This window comes from Leptinotarsa decemlineata, unplaced genomic scaffold, assembly GCF_025532065.1.
Source record: "Leptinotarsa decemlineata unplaced genomic scaffold, Ldec_3_MD MMD2_tig00000010_RagTag_RagTag, whole genome shotgun sequence".
NCBI classification, from domain to species: Eukaryota; Metazoa; Arthropoda; class Insecta; order Coleoptera; family Chrysomelidae; genus Leptinotarsa; species Leptinotarsa decemlineata.
Genome location: NW_027412538.1, coordinates 11,563,257 through 11,585,442, shown reverse-complemented (window position 1 = coordinate 11,585,442; position 22,186 = coordinate 11,563,257). Strand labels below are relative to the sequence as shown.

General features: G+C 36.2%; 1 protein-coding gene across 1 annotated transcript in view; it reads left to right on the top strand.

Annotated features, from left to right (window-relative positions):
- Positions 1–22,186, top strand: part of Snoo (Sno oncogene) — a 184,538-nt gene continuing 162,352 nt past the window's right edge. Inside the window, exon 1 of the mRNA XM_074171561.1 lies at positions 1–1,605. Within this exon, the coding sequence (XP_074027662.1) occupies positions 754–1,605 (852 nt within the window). The 5' untranslated portion in view covers positions 1–753. The remainder of the gene's footprint in view (positions 1,606–22,186) is intronic.

Genomic DNA, 22,186 nt, shown 5'->3' with positions numbered 1-22,186 from the left:
GGTCACACACCCCAAACGAGAAGCAAGTGCCCATCATCACCCTGTTTACAGGAATCCCGTACCAGAGTTTGACAATCATGGGGACCGTTTAGCCACTTCGCTGCACGTGCACAACCCCCTCCACCCTCCGACGCGAACGCCCGACGCCTATTTTGACGGGAAGGTCGATCACGTGATAGCTACAGTGTCTGCTTGCCGAGCGGGGACCTGCGGGGGTCTGGCTAGACTTTCCACCGCACACTTTACTGCAAGTCGTCTGCGTCATGGCTCTTCGGGTCGCTTGATATTCGCGGATTTTGGTGTTCATCCCGGTGTATTTCGATTGCGTTTCGTACGGGTGGAGTTGAACTGGGATTCACGTAAGGGCTGCGATCAAATCGGAAGTTGTTGTGCGAAATAAATCGTGAAATAGTGCTGGTCGAAACGCGCTTGCGCCTTGCGACAGTCTGCAAATCGTCGAGTGTCGAGACGATTAAACCGGCCAGTCAGACACGAGTCGTGTTAGTTGAGTGGTGTGAGTCGCGACTAGACAGAGAAAGAGAGCGGTAAACAATTTCTGGACGAGTCTTTGTGCTGAACGTTCAAAATCGGTGCTAAATTACATAATGTTACGTGTCGTCTAATGATTCCGAATCGACCTCGGTGAAGTGACTACAGTGACGGTGAAATTTGGATCAACAATTCGAGAATGGACACTTCTGTGCTGTGCAACCAAGTCTTCAGTGACTGATAATTCGGCGCGGAACTGTTATCATGGAAGTGACCCCGCACTTGAAGAGCGTTCTGAAGAATTACCAGCACAGTGCGACGAAGAGTTTGCAAGGGCCGGGATTGTCCCTCGTCGTACCGAAAAATGAAGTCCTCTCTCCGGAAATCGAAGAGGAAAAGTTCGTCCCCCTGCTTTTTCCCGTCCAACAGGTTCCGATCCTGACGATTCCGGACACTTGCAGCGAACGTACCGAGACCATCCTCGAAGGGGAGTCCATTTCGTGTTTCGTAGTAGGCGGCGAGAAGCGTCTCTGCCTGCCCCAGATCCTGAACTCGGTCCTGCGGGACTTCAGCTTGGCTCAGATAAATCAGGAGTGCGATCACCTGCAGATCTACTGCTCCAGATGCACCCCGGAGCAGTTGAACGTGCTCAAAAACCAGGGGATTCTGCCCAGCGGTGCTCCGAGTTGTGGTTTGATAACGAAGACGGACGCAGAGAGGTTGTGCAGTGCCTTGTTGTACGGGCAAGTGACTTCCGTGATCAAGCCCCGAAAGGGAGCGCTGTCTATCCCCGTCCACCACGAGTGCTTCGGGAGGTCCCGGGGGTCCTGCTTTCCCGAGTTGTACACCAGCAAAAACGCGAAATGCATCGAATGTGGGGACTGCCAGATGGGGTTTTCGCCCCAACAGTTCGTTTGTCATGTGCACAGGTACTTGGAGAACAGAACGGTGCATTGGGGGTTCGACTCTTGTAACTGGAGAATGTACCTGCATGTACCTCTGGATCACGCAGAGCATGGCCAATATGTGAAGATACTGAACGATATGAGAGACCAGTATGAAGGACATTTGGCTTTTCCTGCGCCCGTCGTCGATCCGATCATCAAACGGAAACAGGTTAGTCCCATTCGAGTCAGTCATCATTTTGCTCCAATACCTAATACGATTTTATAGAACTGAAGAGCGTGATAAGTTTCATAAGATACTATTGACCCGTGACCTCTTATCCTTATCTAAGACTTTTGTCTTCATATGTTATTAGCATCTACTTCATTGAACCTTTATTATGGCCAGTATCTTTTTTAATGGAAGGAACCTGAATTCTCATTTTGGATCAGGTACTTTTCTGTCAACATTTTCATTATATTCAATGACTCATCAACACTAACATTGATGGGGTATTCGCTTTTTTCAGTCAATAAAACCAGAAAATCGTTACCCCTGTTCTAGCTGAACCGCTTTGGATTTTGCTATTTATTTTTAAGTCATAAAATTAGGCTAATTTTGGGCTTTTTCTGTATTCCGAATTGCTTGTTCTTCATTTAACGGATATATCTTAGGTTTTGCTAGCCCAATCACAAAATAAAATGTCTTGAATCAGACTACATCATAATTTTAGACACATTTCAGGTTCCTGTTTTCAGTTATTGCCGATTTTCCGTGTGTTGTTTTCCAATTGAACATTTAATTTCCAATAACTGACGTATTTCAGTTTAATTCTGCCAGCTTAATGGTATGAAAAATTGGTGACAGGGGGAATATGAGCCTAAAATGAGCCCAAAATTATGTCGTAGCCTAATTCAGCATTTTTTCTCTGTTTTTGGGTTCTGCTAGCTAAAAATGTGGGAATAGAGAACAACATTAGCCTGAAAATAAATGTGAAAATTCAAAAAGCTTCTGTTAGCCTAACAAGTAAAATAAATTAGAATATCTCCAGGTGGCTAAAATGGCCTTACAGATATTCTGAAGAAGTGTCATATTTTCAAGAAAAGTGGTATAGTCTTATCTAAGAAAAACTTCATCCATTGTACTCTGAACGAATGAAAACATCATCAAAATCATCAAAAAAACCACATTACGAATCCTATAGTTTCATCTCGTTTTTCACCCAACCATGCAGAGTTTTTCTTTGTGTTGTGCCTGAAAAGTTGAAGACTGGAACGGCTAATGGTGCTAAGTGCCAAAAATAAATTATCAGGAAGTGAAAAAATCGGAGCATTGGCAAGATGTCAATGGATTAGCATGAGAAAACCAAAAGGAAAAACAATGTACTTGAATCTTTCAGAAATTCCAGTTTTCAAATACTAAACGCGAAGAAGAGAGACATGCAAAATATTGCTATTTAGTACAACTAATTATAACATTCGAATTCGAAAGGAAATATAAAAGTAGGTATGAAAACTTTAGTTATATTATGAACAATAATGGTTGGAGCTAAAAATGCATACATTTATATGGTATATTAATGTTAACATTACTATCATTGTTGTATATATTAGGATGTATCCTATTTGAATAAAGTATTTCATTTCATTTGTATTGAATATTCCTATACATGGGGATACGGTGGAAGACCAAGAACCTTGGTTCAAAGTAGAATAATTCCCATTATTATTTTTATAATTACCAAATATTATTTTTGTTTGTGCATACCCTAATGGGCATAAGTATTCAGCCAATCTTTGGGTAGCTAAGTAAGAAAATTAATATATTATAGTAGTAACTAATACCTCGGCTTTAATTTTTTCGAAAGTTGGGAAATTTTGCTGGTGGGTCTGGGAAAATTTGGATTCCCTCCCCCCCTGGTTTTTCTTTTCGCTACGGCCCTACCTGTTTCAATTTTCTTTTCAAAGTTTTTGGATAACAATAATAAAACACTTTAGCAAGAGAAATGATAGTACCAAAGTAATATACATTACATTAAATTTACATTTCAACGTCTACTTACTACATTAAAACGTTAAAAATGCAGTAAAAACTTTTTTTTTGCGATCCAAATAATGTAGACTCATATTGTGCCGTATATCTTTTTAATATTGTTAAGAAATATTTTTTCTATGATCCATGTAGAGGAGAAAACCGCAATTAGAATGCGGAATTCGTTTTGTCATATTTTTTCAAATATATTCAGAGACAGAAAAATAAGAACTCGAAACCGCATATCCTCGAAAGTAGCAAAATTTTCCAGTACCCTGAATAGCATTGTGAAAACTCTTATGAAAACTCTCAACTTTTCTCTAATTTAATCATTTTAATACCTTCTTATGTTTTCCTGTGATCCCCATGAGAGACTTCCTCATCTCGGAGACCGAATTGGAGACACTAGTGGAATCGTGAGTCGAATGATTTCTCGGGAGGATAAAATACCGGATATTCCAGAATAAGGTACCCACTGATCCTTAAGACTGTGATTCCTTGGGATTTTAAGACGAAAAGTTTAAATTAATCTATGTCCCAAAACTTTTTACAGTATATACAGACACTTTTTGATGTAGATAATTTTTGAAGTTTCAACCAGCGGTGTCCGTACAGAAATGCAGACTAGATATTTTTAGAAAAATAAGTACGGCTCTGCTTTTTCCTGGAATATAAACTATTTGCAAAATCTTCATTCACTTTAGAGCATATTTTAAATCTTGACATTTTTTCGTCCTGCATTTCGTCCTGCCATTCATTTGTTTTGCTAATTATGACGTCCTAACTTTTTTCGGCCTGCTGAGGTTTCGTATGAAATAAATTAAAAGCATTCAATGGATATTATGCCCATGATTTCTGAAAATGCGTGTTATGTACTTTGTTGTTGAGACAACAGAGGTTACAAAATAATTGATGACAAATGGTTTTGTCAGATATTAATTTGAGTACACTATTTTCAATTCAACTCGAATTTTAAAAACGTAATGCCGTTTAAACGTATAACTATCACGATAAATTCCATTAGTGCTGAGTTTGCTGATATTTCCTTTACTTGTATGGATTTGCTGACGTCAATGCTTTTGAAGCCAAACGATTATATCGATAACGTTGTCTATACAGAATAGTTCCCTATGCACGAACTATTTCAGTAATTCAAAGAAAGTTATCTGAAACGGTTGAATTGAACCAAAAAGCTACCAAATACCAAAGATAAGTCATGTTCTAGTATGGAGAATTCTTCATGATTATTTGTTATACCTATCCTTGAAGTATTCAACGAATCCAGGCCCTACTTCCTGGGGATTTTCTGCCACACATTTCTGTCATACATCCCAACCCCTAAGGGGATGGAATTCTATGTAACTATTCAATTTGGCCTTATTTTCTACCAGGTAGATTGAAGAGAAATTATCATCACCAGCTTTTAACAAATTTGATAGACGACGTCTCTATTTTATCTCAACTTCGTATGTGGTTTCAGTCTTCAGGCACGGACATTTTAAAATCAATAGTAGGTACAATAATCGTTGGATAGGGCGCGCAGAATCACAATAGTGGCCACCTGAATCTCCAGATCTGAACATTCTTGATTTTTTCCTTTGGAGACATATTAAGATGCGGCACCCAATAAATACTGAAGAGGAGTTGAAAAATCTCATAATAACTTGCCACGACACCAAGAGAAATACAGCAAAATGGAGAAAATTGAAAGGAAAGCTTGGAAAAGCTTAAGTTCGCATATTAGCAGGTGGAAAAGCAGTGGCGTGCATAATATTTTAGCAATAATCTCCAACTACAATCTCCAAATTGAAAAATGTTGGAAAAATCCTTTCTCAACAGACTTGTATCCTTCTGTAAGAAGTATAACCTATTCTCTAAGAGCCAATACGGATTCCAATCTGGTTTATCAACCCAAGATGCTACTCTTTCTCTGGTCAATCAGGTTTTATCCAAATTTGAAAGCGGCGAAAAATCAATCAGTATTCTTTTTTAATTATCACATGTATTTGACACCATCAGCCTTAAACTTTATGACACTGGAGTTTGCGGCCAATGGTTTGAGACTGATCTGACTGGCAGATCAAAATCTGTTAAGGTTAGACTCAAATCGGGAATATATCCTTCTGAAAGTCGTAACATCTTAACAGGAGTTCCCCAAGGTAGCGTCCTGGGTCCTAATCTCTTTCTCTTATTCGTTGACGACACCTCCAATAATAATCAACAACATTGTACTGTATGTGACGATTTCCATGCTTGTAAAAATGTTTGAGGAAAATAAAGTACTTATTGTATTGTATTTAGTCTAATTTCTGTCCACATTAAAAATGGCTGTTGGTACTCAGAAGGCGTGTGGTAAATTTCATCAACATCTCTAGGAAGTCATCAAAGTAAAGATGAAAAATAATGTATTATAAAGATTTTATTACCCTGTAGCTCAAAACGAGGCTCAAAAGTTGAAAGGTTCAACACATGCATTTATTTAAACTGTCTAATTATTATTATTGAATATTCGTCAACAAATTCGATCTTCACGGGTTTTTTCCTTAAAATCTAGAATATCTTCGTTGGAACCGCGAAATGAACTCGCTCCTAGAAATGTTCAGCGCACGAATATATTCAGGACGGGAGTTTTCTTGCCAGTTGACTGTCAAATTTAAGTTATATGCGCCCGTGCTGTTATATTTAGATATCGTATTCACATGTGGAATTATGGAAGATGTTTGGTACAAATTAAATAAATTATGTAAGAGGCACCTGATGAAATCGTTGATGCGATGTGATTCGTCAGATAAAAACACGACCCCTTTTAGGCTAGCAGAATCACTTTGAATTTTCATATTTATTTTTAGGCTACACTTTTGTACTCTGCTCCAGAATTTTTTGTCCTTCATTTAATGGATATATCTTGGTTTCTGCTAGCTTAACATTAAGCTATCGGATATATCTTGGTTTCTACCAGCTCAACGTTAAGCTATCGGAACCCAACCATAGAAAACTACATTTTCTTAAATCACTACGTCATAATTTCAGGCCAATTTCAGTCTAGTTTTGTACTCTATTCCAGAGTTTTTTGCCCTTCATATATCGTGGCTCCTGGCTTAATATTAACTATCGGAACCCAACATCAGAAAACAACATTTTCCTGAATCAGAATACGATATAATTTCAGGCTAATTTTAGTCTACTTTTGTACCTTCTCTATTACAGAATTTTTTGCCCTCTATTAAATGTATATATCTTGGTTTCTACCAGCTCAACGTTAAGCTATCGGAACCCAACCATAGAAAACTACATTTTCTTAAATCAGACTACGTCATAATTTCAGGCTAATTTCAGTCTAGTTTTGTACTCTGTTCCAGAATTTTTTGCCCTTCATATATCGTGGTTTCTGCTAGCTTAATATTAAGCTATCGGAACCCAACATCAGAAAACAACATTTTCCTGAATCAGAATACGATATAATTTCAGGCTAATTTTAGTCTACTTTTGTACCTTCTCTATTACAGAATTTTTTGCCCTTCATTTAACGGATATATCTTGATTTCTACCAGCTCAACGTTAAGCTATCGGAACCCAACCATAGAAAACTACATTTTCTTAAATCAGACTACGTCATAATTTCAGGCTAATTTGAGTCTAGTTTTGTACTCTGTTCCAGAATTTTTTGCCCTTCATATATCGTGGTTTCTGCTAGCTTAATATTAAGCTATCGGAACCCAAGATCAGAAAACAACATTTTCCTGAATCAGAATACGATATAATTTCAGGCTAATTTTAGTCTACTTTTGTACCTACTCTATTACAGAATTTTTTGCCCTCTATTAAACGGATATATCTTGGTTTCTACCAGCTCAACGTTAAGCTATCGGAACCCACCCATAGAAAACTACATTTTCTTAAATCAGACTACGTCATAATTTCAGGCTAATTTCTGTCTAGTTTTGTACTCTATTCCAGAGTTTTTTGCCCTTCATATGTCGTGGTTTCTCCTAGCTTAATATTAAGCTATCGGAACCCAAGATCAGAAAACAACATTTTCCTGAATCAGAATACGATATAATTTCAGGCTAATTTTAGTCTACTTTTGTACCTACTCTATTACAGAATTTTTTGCCCTCTATTAAACGGATATATCTTGGTTTCTACCAGCTCAACGTTAAGCTATCGGAACCCAACCATAGAAAACTACATTTTCTTAAATCAGACTACGTCATAATTTCAGGCCAATTTCAGTCTAGTTTTGTACTCTATTCCAGAGTTTTTTGCCCTTCATATATCGTGGCTCCTGGCTTAATATTAACTATCGGAACCCAACATCAGAAAACAACATTTTCCTGAATCAGAATACGATATAATTTCAGGCTAATTTTAGTCTACTTTTGTACCTTCTCTATTACAGAATTTTTTGCCCTCTATTAAATGTATATATCTTGGTTTCTACCAGCTCAACGTTAAGCTATCGGAACCCAACCATAGAAAACTACATTTTCTTAAATCAGACTACGTCATAATTTCAGGCTAATTTCAGTCTAGTTTTGTACTCTGTTCCAGAATTTTTTGCCCTTCATATATCGTGGTTTCTGCTAGCTTAATATTAAGCTATCGGAACCCAACATCAGAAAACAACATTTTCCTGAATCAGAATACGATATAATTTCAGGCTAATTTTAGTCTACTTTTGTACCTTCTCTATTACAGAATTTTTTGCCCTTCATTTAACGGATATATCTTGATTTCTACCAGCTCAACGTTAAGCTATCGGAACCCAACCATAGAAAACTACATTTTCTTAAATCAGACTACGTCATAATTTCAGGCTAATTTGAGTCTAGTTTTGTACTCTGTTCCAGAATTTTTTGCCCTTCATATATCGTGGTTTCTGCTAGCTTAATATTAAGCTATCGGAACCCAAGATCAGAAAACAACATTTTCCTGAATCAGAATACGATATAATTTCAGGCTAATTTTAGTCTACTTTTGTACCTATTCTATTACAGAATTTTTTGTCCTTCATTTAACGGATATATCTTGGTTTCTACCAGCTCAACGTTAAGCTATCGGAACCCAACCACAGAAAACTACATTGTCTTAAATCAGACTGTCATAATTTCAGGCTAATTTCAGTCTAGTTTTGTACTCTGTTCCAGAATTTTTTGCCCTTCATATATCGTGGTTTCTCCTAGCTTAATATTAAGCTATCGGAACCCAACATCAGAAAACAACATTTTCCTGAATCAGAATACGGTATAATTTCAGGCTAATTTTAGTCTACTTTTGTACGCACTCTATTTGAAACATTTGAAAATATTCTTATCAGAAATAGAAAGAAAAGAAGTACCTAAAATTATAAAAGAGTAAGAAAGACTCTTGGAATGCTTTTATTTATATAAAGATTGTACTTTCAGATGTTTATTGTGTTTATTTTATATTGAGCGTATTATATTCAGTGATTCTTTATTGTCCCAATTCTTTTTAGTGTTTTTATATATACAAAAACTGTGAATACCGAATCAGATGAAATATTTTGACCCTCACTGTTTTCAATTGTCATAGTTGTTCTGTTTTTCAATTGTTCTGTAATTGTTCTTCACCCACACACAGGGTGTTACCCTTAGTGGAAGTATCAATTTATTCATCAAATTATAATGAACCCATGTAGGTATTATAATTTACTGATTAATACATTATTATTATCTACCGCATGTGTCTGAGTTAAGATCCAAAATATTCAATTCAAACCAGTAAGAACAATAACGTAAAGAAATTGACTAAAGTTTAAAATTTCCGAAAAAAGAAGGCTTTCGATTTACTAACTCATGGAGAGGTGGCGACATTTTCAATACATTTCTGTCTCTCCCACTTTCAAAAAAGTATTTAAAAAAATAATTCTTGCCTCTACCACGTGTGCCGAGGTATAGCCACCCAAATATTTAATTCATATTCTGAAACCAAAGTCATCACTTAACGACCCACCCTGTACACTTCAAGTCTAGCTATGTCGACATAGTCTGAGTGGAAATGAGAAAGGCGCCATGTTTGTTGCAGCCTACAGCTTCTGACAAGTGAACATCGCGAAACGTTTCGTTTTCTGTACGACTAATCCCAAGGTTTTTAATAATTATAGACCGACGGGCCGCAAATGCCATTAAAAATTTCACAATAAGTCATTTCATTCCCGGCTTTTTCAATATTTTTTTGTGATAGTACGTGTGATGCCTGAGGACACGTTATTTTGTCATTTGTTGCTACCATTGGATTGATTGGTAACTAGTCGTACTCGGATAAATTGTTTTTTCAATCTGATATAAATATATGCACATCAAGATTAAAAAAATTGCAAATTAAAAAATTGTAATAATCTCTCGAAGAAAAATATACAACAGTGAACAGGTTAAATGGATTGAAATGAAAAGAAGTAGCTTTCACATACAAACTGGAAGAAAAATCCCGCTCGAAACAGCTTTTTTCATATAAACATTGCATTACACAAAAAAAACTACTTTCGAAAAAAATACTTTTATATGAACGCTGAATTATACGAAAAACACTTATTTCTCTATTCCGTTTGTATTCCAAACATTCGTAATGGAATCGAATCAGATATCATTCACAGGATTCCACGAGTATAACACCAGACACGAAAATAACTTTATTTCCGATACAAAAGTAAGAATAGGTACCTCAAAATGCCCAAAAACTTCAGGGCTTCAAAACTATTCAATTCGATTCCAGAAAACAAAAAACAGCAGTTTAATTTTCATTTTCAAACGAAAACTGAACGATTTTCTAGTGCAAAATTGCTTTCACTCCTTAAACGTTTTTTGAATATCACTTCTGAGGATATTTTTTTTCTTTTTTCCTTTTCAAGTACTTATTTGCTCATAACCATCTGTTATTTATAATTCTTTTTATGTTTTTATGAGGGCTTTACCATTCCTTTGTTGCCGGTGTATGCATTTCTCTAGAAGAACAGCAAATTTGAAGTGTGTCTTCTAGGTAGGTGGACGTCCGTTAATCTCGAACGATATTTGTTTTTCAGAAAATTAATCTTTGAGAAAGATGACTTACATACATATGTCGAGCCAAACAGTGGCCAAATATATAGCTAGTTTTTTGCAATTTTCATATTTTTCTGGAACATGTTTGGTCCAAAATTCTTCAGTGGATACCGTTTTATATATTTGCAAAGGAACACCTTCTTGCAAATCAATTATCTCTATTTGTAGTGATGCCTTTGGCAGACACATCTGTCCATTCAGCTGCTACATCAACTTCAAATGACGATTTAAGAAACTAAGATAACTTGCCCATCTCTGCAAAGTCTTGGAATCCTAAGATCGGCCAGAAATTTTACAAAACATAACTTCAAGAGTTCTTTATGCAGGGTAACTTAGTAAGTGTAAAACATTTAAGGAGGTGATTCCTCATCGAAAAAAAGATAGGATCTTTCATATAAAGAAATTTCATTGGAGCATTCCTTGATAAGATACAGCCCCTTGAAGGGGGTACATGAAATTGTATAACAATTTTTTTCACAGGCACTAAAAAAGTTACAATATTGAAATTAACCTGACGTTTTGTACTACCAAAAAGACACTCAGCCAGAAATTTATTTGGTTTACCCCATGGTTGTAAGGGGTGGAAAACGCAACCCTTAAAATTTATTTCCAATGTAACTTTTTGTCTTATTATTTGTTTACCATTTAAAAATTTATTTCCGATAGCATGTTTCATTCTAAACAAAAAATGTCTCTTGGGTTTTTTGCCCAAAATAAACCAGTTCGCAGCAAACAATTATTTTACGAACAACTACAGAGATACATCGTCATAAATGCGAAAATACGAAACTAATGTATCTAGTATGTCGCTATTAGCGATAGTGACAATTAAATTGGTTGTCAGTTTGTGAATTTTCGAAATTGAATTGATACTAATTGTGTGTTGTTGTTCTGTTCTTAATTTGTTACTTTAATAATTCACTTGTTATTAAAATGGCATACACAAATGAGGAAATGGCTGATATGCATTACGCGATGATTTAATTGGGCCTCATTTTCTACCTCCTCGATTAAATGGTGAGGCATACGTTCAATTTTTAAGATAAGTGCATCCAGTACTGCTGGAGGAAGTTCCTTTGGGCGTCAGAAGGGATATGTTTTTATGCATGATGGGACTCCCGGCCATTTTAGTCAAGTAGCACGTCAGCATTTAACTGAAACATATGCAAATCAGTGGATAGGTCGAGGAGGACCACAGAACTGGCCCGCTCGATCCCCGGATCTCAATCCTCTCGATTTCTCTATTTGGGGTCATTTACAGCATTTGGTTTATCGTACTCCTGTTCGCGATGTAGAGGACTTAAGAAACCGCATCATCGATGCGTGCAGGGTAATCAGAGGGACTCCAGGAATATTTGAGCGAATACGTGGCTCAATGCGCCGACGTCTAGATGCATGCATACTGTCTGAAGGTAGACATAATGAACATTTACTATGATTTCTACATGTTGTGTGTTTTGTTATTAATAAATTAGTTTTGTTTATTACCCTTTAATCGTTTAATGCAGGTACTAACTACAAAATATAATAAATCCAGTTCGTACTTATGACGATGTATCTCTGTAGTTGTTCGTAAAATAATTTTTTGCTGCGAACTGGTTTATTTTGGGCAAAAAACCCAAGAGACATTTTTTGTTTAGAATGAAACATGCTATCGGAAATACATTTTTAAATGGTAAACAAATAATAAGACAAAAAGTTACATTGGAAATAAATTTTAGAGGTTGCGTTTTCCACCCCTTACAACCATGGGGTAAACCAAATAAATTACTGGCTAAGTGTCTTTTTGGTAGTACAAAAAGACAGGTTAATTTCAATATTGTAACTTTTTCAGTGCTTGTGAAAAAAATTGTTATACAAATTTTATGTGCCCCCTTTAAGGGGCTGTATCTTAACAAGGGATGCTGCAATGAAGTTTCTTTATATGAAAGATCCTATCTTTTTTTCGATGAGGAATCACCTCCTTAAATGTTTTACACTTATTCAGTTACACCCTGTATATTCAAGCATTGTCGGAATATGAATAAATTATTGTCTTGCAACATGTTTCTGAACTACATAGTTGTATTTATGATGCACTGTTTGGAACTTTTGGTGTAGTAATGAATATTACTGGAGTTTTTTTCCAACACCAAATCGTTATTTTTAACACCTCGACACGTGTTTCGATCACCAAGTGATCATCTTCAAAGAGGAAGATTAAAACTAGAAACTGTTTCTAGTTTTAACACGTGTCGAGGTGTTAAAAATAACGATTTGGTGTTGGGAAAAAACTTCAAAAATATTAAATAGTTGTAGGAAAAACCCCTTCCTCGCATTGAAATTACTTGCAGAAATCCGATTCTAATTGAGGTTAGAGAAAATTGAAAAGTTTGTTTTTATTATTGAATTTGACATCTGATACAAATTGAATGATTCAATTCTGGCGAATCTTATTATTAATGACGTCACTACGAATCGTTTTTGAATACACGCTCAAATACGATTAAACGTCAAAAACACCAATTCGCTTTTGTTTTGCCAAAAACTCTTGACGCGACAAATGAGATTGACGCAACTTTGTACACATGTTCATAGATGGTGCAAATTCCAAAATGACTTCGAATATTGAAGTGCCAACACTTGAGTTGCACTCCGCGCCTCTGTCAATGAAATGCCTAAATATTGGATCACTTTATTGTCGAGAGTTCTTGACGAAATAATACACACGGGGAAGGAGTCCAAGTTATCACACCCAGGGATAGTGTATGCATTTCGAGACGCTGACTCGAGACCATCCAGCAATTCGCGTTCATCCCGCAACGACAACGGCAGGTCAAAGAGGTCCATGACTGGCCGCCAACAGCAATTTTATCGCTACCGAATTACAGCGATGATCTCTCACCGTGTTACGCTGCGTTCCGTGACGAAATTCATCGAGAATACGGTCGGCAACGTCGCAGAGAGCGGAATACACGCATCGCTACGCATACAACGCAATCCTTTACCTTGCACTCGAAATTAACAATCGCCACATTCGCAGTTCTTGCTCGTTGTTCATCCGTAAAGTCACAAACAAACCGCATCGGTACCAGCCGACAACGTTGCCACGTTGTTCTTTGCTGGCCATGAGAGAAAGGCAGTAACGTAGGTATAATGAGATTGACAAAAGGCAGAGGTGTCAAACTCAATTTTGCAGAGGGGCATATATTGAATTTAGAATGTGTAGTAGAATGTACTGAATTATTTTAACATTTTATTTATTTGATTATTTGTTATATTGTTATATTGCATTGTTGTAAACTATTTAAGAGGAATGGTAGAACATCAGTCATCAGGGGAAGGACTTTGAACACGATTGATTAAAATTTTCGTACAATTGATATTAAGCAAAAATCAATACAAAAGAATTAATTTTAAAATTTATTATTATTTTTGTTCAATTCTGTAACAAATGAGTATATTACAAAGTTGTTAGTAAGTAACATGTTATGAATGAGGTAGGTAGGGCAGATATTCTTAAATCTTTAACAATAATATTTATTATTTTGAATTATAAATACTTTTAATTTCAATTTAATTTAGTACTGATCGGTCAAAAACCTGTCTTCAGCTAACACAAATAGATTGGACGGTTTCCCTACACGTAACATATAGTTCCCCATGAGAAAAACATGGATTAATCAAAAGGCAGAAATAATTTCACTGTATTACCTTCACTATAATATGAATTTAATTTACACCTCAGTCTAAGTAACACGTGGCCGGCTATGCTAACACCAAACATTTAAAAAGTAAAAACAATTGAATTTCACGGTATTTCGTTTACTACAAAATAAATTTAACGTATACTTTAGCCTCAACAACACGTGCTGGTTATGCTATTGAATTATAGCTTGTATGACACGTTTGTAGGTTTAACATAGCAGCTCCATCTGTTGATTACTTACCCAATTCAGTCAACATATATCGCCATCTGTTGAAATCGTTTGGAATTAACAGATAATTGTGAATGTCAAATAATAGACAAATAATTTGCAATAAAATAATGTTGCGACTATGAATTAAGATGTAAGCTTTCCTATCTTTCAAGTTGGATCAAACTGTACACGGTGTGCATATTTTATTAAAATCGGTTAAGTAGTTTAGCAGTCCATCGCGGACAAACAACGTGACATGTAATTTATATATATATTACATAATATACGGTTGTTGAAAATCATATCAAAGTTATGAAAGAGGGTTATTATTTTGAGCTCGAGGGTCCAGATGACTTCTAACCTCTCGTTTTTGACAAGCTCATTGATGTCGGGTATCATATTCGCTGTAATTATTTTAAGAATTTATTGTAGATGTTCATTCGTAAGTCTTGTTTATTTTCATGATGGAAAACATCTGCTCACATAAATAACTTCTACCAAACATGCACAGAATGCGGGCTGCATCTTTTTCAATTCCGGGTAGATATTCAGACTCTTGAAATATTGTGTATAAAATGTAAGAGGGTTAACCTCTTTGAATCTATCTCCATTTGCAAATGAACGGGAGCCTGAGAAGCTTTAAAATTGAATGGATTGTTGAAAATTGGGAATTCCATTTCATTCATTTCGTAGAAGTTTTCAAAACAATTGTTGAATTCCGTGATCAGATTTTGCAAAAGTTGAGATCATTGATCCAATTTTATTGACACTGTTCCAGATGATTTTAAATGAGAAAAATCATCCTAAGTTTGATTTTTTTACCTGATTTTCCCACAGCCTCAACTTTTTTTCAAAGGCTTGAATACATGAATACATTTGAGTGGCAATCAGATTTTTACCCTGCAACTGAAAAACAAGATTCTTCTGAAGGCTTTCGATTATTGGACTATAATGATATTGTTAGATTGGCTGGATATTCATGAGATTCACTTTGGCCCCCACACCGGTCTATGAAATGCAACAAAAAGTCTATAGTGACAATCTCTGATGTCAAACATTGGAAAATATATACGAGTTTTGAGGTTACATGTCAAGTCTATGGGAGAAAAATTGAACTGTGAAAATGAGATGGATGATTAGGATATAGGTTAGTTAGGTTCAAGATGGATTCAGCCAGAGTTAGAGTGGAAAATGTAAAAATACAGGTGGTGCCATCTGGAATGAAGTAGCATAATATTATTCGATCGTAGCTCTATATATGATGTAAAATAGCGAAATTAGCATTCGATCGAAGCGCCATCTGATGTAAAATAGCGGAATTGCGTTAGTTTAGGTTCTGGGTTAGGTTAGTATAGGGGTTAGGTTAGTAGAGGTTAGGTTAGGTTAGGTTGATAGCACCCAGGTATTTCGATTTGAGTGTTGCATGGGACTATTTAAGAGACGTACAATACGATAGCGATAACCGGTTTCGAGATACACTCTTGGTGAAATGTCGAATTTTTGCTGCGACTTAAGATCCAAATCTTATTGCAAACGATTCTTGAGGTTTCGATTTGTCGGAAAAAGTGTTTTTCCGGATTCCAAAATTTTTCACTTCTCAGTTGGGTTGGGGTGGGTTTTGGGGTAGACGAGACAACAAAAAACATCGTTTGCCATCATTAAAAAGTGGTTGTAGGCGGTAAGATTGTGGAAGAGTCTTCAGAGTTGGTAAGATTTCCTCAAAACCGTTTGTACAATTGTCACATTCTAAACACACTATAGGTTATCAATAGAAGTGAGTTGACATTAGAATGTTACTGCTATCACTCTCATTATTTGGAGGGTCAAAATAAGGCTGTTTCGCAGATTTCTCTGTCGTTTGGCAACCGCGTTCGCTCTGCAATCAACCGCAATCCAGTGAACTCTTATGCGAAGGAAGAGAACGGCCTGAACGTGGAATACTTGTTTGGTATTCTAGACGTTTTTTTCAGCCGCGCCTCTCACTCTGTGGACTTGACTTACCCACTCCAAGATCGTAGTTGGCGTGTGTATACAATGCTCTCGTCGTTCGAGAACATTATTTAATGCTAATGACCGAGTGGAGGGGGGAAATGGGTCACAAATCGCTCTTTAATTAACGCAAAATTACGTGAACTGCGCCGACTTTTTCATGGCCTTGTCCAAACTGTGAATGACGGTAACAGCAAAGTTTTCTCAAAAACGTATCTTAAATTGAAGTCCTCCGCCATGCTGTCATGCGATAAAGTCGAAAACTACCTAAAGGGCCCATTACACTTTCTGTAATGATGTCATTCAAACAGATCAATACAGAAACATTATTACTAAAAATTGTCCCGTCATTTCGTGTCATTATTTTCCGCCTCTTACGTGTTCATTATTACTGATATTATTTTTTCATCATTATTATGTTTCTAGTGGCGTAGAAGTCACATAGCCTATGTTTTATCGATTATGGATTTGAAAAAAAGCATATATAGCTGTAATCATTGCATTAAGTATGAACCGTTCTGTTAAACGTCGTTACCCGAAAACCATTCACATTCAGTGTTACTGAAGAAAATAAGTGATAAGAAGGAAAGCGATTAAATATAAAAGTCATATTCACATGAACGAAGACACAATAAATTATTGCGAATGGTATAGTTCAAGTAAACGATATAGTGCAAATTACTTTCCAACAGCTTCCCTTTAAGAATATAGTTAGGGAGCTAACTAATTATGGTATTAATAATAATAATAATAATAAACGTCTTTATTGTTTCCCAGCTATTGTTACACACAAATATTCAGATAAATTACAGAGCTAGTTGCTGATATAACAAAAAAGCGAAGTTCAACTCAGTACAACTGCTACTGAGTTGTTCTTCCACTCAACCTCAAAAAGATTCTACCTAAGCTAAGACAAAAAGAAAGTAATATATGAAATAAAATTGGGATTGTTCAAATATCTATTGAGATGCGGGAGAAGACGTCCATTACTGAGACTTATTGTGGTCTCATAATGATGAAAAATGTATGGGGTTGGGCAGTTTATACTTAAAGTTGGCTTTCGAACAGAAGGAGTTTGAATCTTTTCCGTTAAAGAGAAAGTTCTGAATTTCTTATTTTTCCATAATGTTCAGATTATGAATATCGGTACGAAAAGTGATTTTCCTGTATAAATAAGGCAGAAATAAGGCGGATCCACCTATTGGTGTGACATCCAAGTCAACTTGCTACCGCAGTTGTCGTTTGATTGGTCAAACCACCAACACTGACATAAAAACTTGGCAAGTTGACTTGGGTGTCACACCAATAGGTGGTTCCACTTATGTTTCGCTTGCGTTTACGCAGCTATTTTTATCAAGTATAATTTCTTTGCAATGCACAATGATTAGCGATCCTCTGTTTGCAGGCATGTTAGGCGTACACATTCTCGAACCATCAGTCCACCCTTTCGTAACTGTGTCGTGAGTGTCATACCAAGTTTCGTCCAAATAGAAAATTTGCAGTTGTACTTGTCCATATTTAGTCATTTGTTTTTAAGTATTTGTTACGCAATTCCACTATTCTTCTGCTTTCCATGAATGCTTGACGGTTTGTTTATTATTTTAGATCTAAATCCTTGAAGATGATCACTTGGTAATCGATACACGTGTCTGGGTGTTAAAACAACGGTTCGATGTTGGGAAAAAACTACAGTAATAATCATTACTACACCAAATGTTCCAAACAGTGTATCACAATTACATCTCCTGATGATGCTAACTTGGTTAGCGAAACGCGCACCGAGAGGCTGTATTTTCATTCTGATGTGGGAAAGTGAGTCGAGTTACGAATTTTACATTTATATAATTATATTTTTGTCAAGTTTCAGTCTTAGTAGAAACGAAAAGTCCTATTAGTGAGTTCAGTAATCTATAGTTTTTCAGCAGTAAATATGATGATTATATTTTCAACAGATATCGATTGTTATCCTTGATATATTGAAAGGTCACCATAGTTGATCGAATGAGTCACGGTAATTATTGAGGGTTCGTCAAAACAGACATGTAATATTTATGTCATCGTTTTGCGGTTTCGTCAGAAATGAATTAACAAGCCAAAGATTACCCAGTCATTGTAAAATTTATGTATGCCGACTTCGTTTTCATTATCCCCCAGGTGTTTTATTTAAAGTTTATTTTGGCAGCGGAATGCATTTTTAGCAAATGCTCGTGCATCAATCAATTCAGTTTGCGTTGCCATGGAAAATTCGTTGTGTCGGCACCAAACCGTCTAACCTATCCTATAATCACGGCGGCAATTGCCAGCAATAATCGGTTTTCTAGTTGTTAATTTAAGGATTCAAGGTCACGCCATTGGCTTCCGCACAGTGGCGCACGAAAAAAAAGCACGCAAAAAGGGCGCGTTTCAAATTTGCTTTACTGTCCGTACGATTGTTTATTATTTTTAGGCGTTTGAAATCTTCTGATCGCTCATAAAATGGACATAGGGTGAAAAAGAAAGTTGGATAATCACTCATACGTATATTTCAACCAAAGAAGGTTTGCTGGTCAGGCCTTGTAACGGCCATTAGGAGTTTTCACCTTGAAAATAAATGTCTCCGAAAAGGATATAATAATGCCAGGACGGACAATTCAGCTTTCTGCTTCGATAAGTTTGTTGGAGATTAACTTGAATACCATCCAATCAATTTTGTAAAATAAATAATAATAATAATATCGTTTATTATGCATAAAAATATATTTATACATGGAAGGAAAAGGGTCAAGCCAAAGGCTATCGTGCAACCCTCCCAAAATTTATACAGTGAGTGTAAGAAAATGATTATAAAATACTTATTTACTATCATAACAATGATAGAGAAGAGAAAAAAATAATAAATCATATAGTTGCTAATAACTCTTAATATTCTTAACATTATTTTGGTCAATTTAACAATTTCATTACACTACCATACATTGAATTTTAAATTAGCACTGAGCAAGTAAGCATCTGTGATTTTCTTTCTTTCTCAAATCGACAAAGAGCTATCTATGGTAACGCCAAGATTTTTACCACCCAGTCAACCTCTGCGTTATCGAGAGTGAGCCTAAAGTTACACTGAGTTCCTACTATTCGTCTTTGAGACCCTATACATAAGGCCAACGTTTTATTTGTATTGATTTTCAGTTCATGCTTCTCCGAGTATAGGAATGTTTTGTACAAATCTGTATTTATATTGGCCACGCAACTCTGTGTCAGTGTTATGAGAAGACAAATATAACTGTATATCATCTGCGTATAGATGTACTTGACAATGCGATAAGAAAGTGGGGTAATCAAAAATAAACACTGAAAACATCAAGGGTCCTAAAATTCTTCCCTGCGGTACTCCTGAGATTGTTTCTTTCAGGTATGACCATGAGTAGTCATCCATTTAAGAGAAATGTCATCGAATCCAAAGAATTTGAGCTTGCTGATGAGTAAATCGAAATTGACTAAATCAAAAGCTTTACTTTGATCAAGTAGTACTAAAATGGCGACTTTTGATTGATCTCTGGATCTCGCAAGATCGTCGATTACTTTGAAGAGGGTCTGTGTTCCGTGTTTTTTGCGGAACCCAGATTGCTCATACGGGAGTATTCGATTTTTTTCAAAAAAAGTTCTTACTTGACGGGAACCATTTTTCTCGAATGTTTCAGAGAATAAGGGCAGAATGCTGATGGGCTGATAAAGCTATATATTTTTTATATTGCCGAAATTTTTCTGATTGATTCGACCGTTACTCGATGAAGATCCGTAGTAATTTAAAAAAATGCGAATGTTGAAAAACCAGATGTTCTGATTAGTTATGGCACACCGAAGAATTTTTTTTGAAATTTCTTCATGCAATGTGGAAAAATTCATATCGAATTCGAGACGAAGTAAGTTCAACATATTCACCAGTTTATATTGTTTTTGTAGTTGAATTTTAGTCCAGTCAGAATGACAGGAATCCCCTGTCGGGTAATTGTCGTAACATTTGATTTTTCGAGGTTAGTTCTCCACCAGATGGTCACTTTCAATAAGTCATATACAATTTCTGTTCTATAAATATAAATAACAAGTCGATAAATATTCATTACAAAACGTATTGTTAAGTATGCATATTACGGAACTGAATAAATAATGAACAGTTTTATTGCGAGTTGGTTTATTCGTAAGGATGTTTTCTAGAAAAAGTCCTTTGTGCAAGATTCAAGACATGCCCCTAGTATTAATACTTACTTCATGTTGATTTTGATTCATTAATTTGTTTCAAAGTCCAAGGAACAATGATACTTCAATAGAAATCTCTTTAGGATGTAATATACGTAAAATATTCACACATTTTTCAGCAATTATAGAAGATACTTCGGCCTTTTTATTCTTTCGAATTATCGTTTTCTCAAAAACATATCTCCACCGATTTTTCACATGCTACGTTTTACCCATTCCATAAAATCTTCTTCAACTATTGAATCCATTCTTTCGAATTGTTCTGAAAGAAAATTGACGTACAAATATTGTTTTAAGGATACAATGTTTGATGAGCATTAACATCAGGAAAGATTTTGGTAAAGAATATAACTCTTGTTAACATTGTCAACTCTGCTGCTGTGGATATAAAAAGAAAACGCTAATATTGCAGTAATAATAATGTTATCTTTATTTACCACTTTTGATATTATCGCCATGAGATGAATCTGAGAATTACGTGTAAACTTTCGGAGATTTAGTGTTGTCTTAACTAGGTTAGGTTAGGTTATGTCCAATGTGAGGAGGTCTATTCGACCCTCCACCGCAATCCGCAAGGTTTTATTGTGGCTGACACATATGCCCACCCAACCAAATAAATCCAGGTTCTTAACGAAGCCGATTAGTTTGTATGGTGAGTTGTCTTTCAGGTCAGACGGCTCCGCCGAACTCTAAAAATCTGATTCGCTCTCCAGCGGGGCAGGCACAAATTATGTGCTCTGCTGTTTCATAATTTTCCAAACAGAGGCGACACACACTGTCTTCCGGCAGTCCGAGTCTCTGCTTCAGATGACAATGACCTGTGAGAAGGCCATCCAGGTGTTCAGTGTTTGTTTGTCAAAGCCCAAAGATAAGCCAATGACTTTTTTAGGTCCGATGAAGCTGGAGTCGTTTTTGGCAATTTGCTACCAATTTAGACTTTGCGCCAAGAGCTTCCAAAGCCGCTTGACAGTCCCAGAATATTTTCATTGACTTGTGTATGAGGTTGGATTCTTCGTATCTCTCCAAATGCAATTCAATAGCATACACTTTCGCTTGAAATACAGTCGCGAGTTCCTAGGCAGGTTGATATCTCTGTCCTGGGTCTGTGACTGAAAACACCTGTACCAGAACCGGAAGGTGTTTTTGATCCATCTGCGAACCAACAACTATCTCCTCTTTATATTTTCTTCTCCCGGAGGATCCAGTCTTCTCTACTCGGGAACAGTACTTTATAAGGCAGTTCGTAGGTGACAGTCTATATGCAGGTCAACTTGCCTCTCTCTCCAGGATGTAGATCTGGATGTAGATCCATGGCCGCTGACGGTGTGGTACTGTGGGCACCACTGACGGCCAGACAAGCCTGTCTCTGAGAGATTCCAGCCAGAGAGATTCTCCTGAGCCGTTTTCAAGAGTAAATGTGGCTTTTCTCAGTTTCACTTGGAGTTTAAGTTGGAATTCAATAAAATTTCTAGGACTTACTCTCACTGAAGATTGTAAATGGAATCAACATATTAATGAAATATGTAAAAAAAATAACACCTATGTGTTACTGTATCTATCAACTCAGTAAAATTATAGATAAGTCGGTGGTACTCATGTACT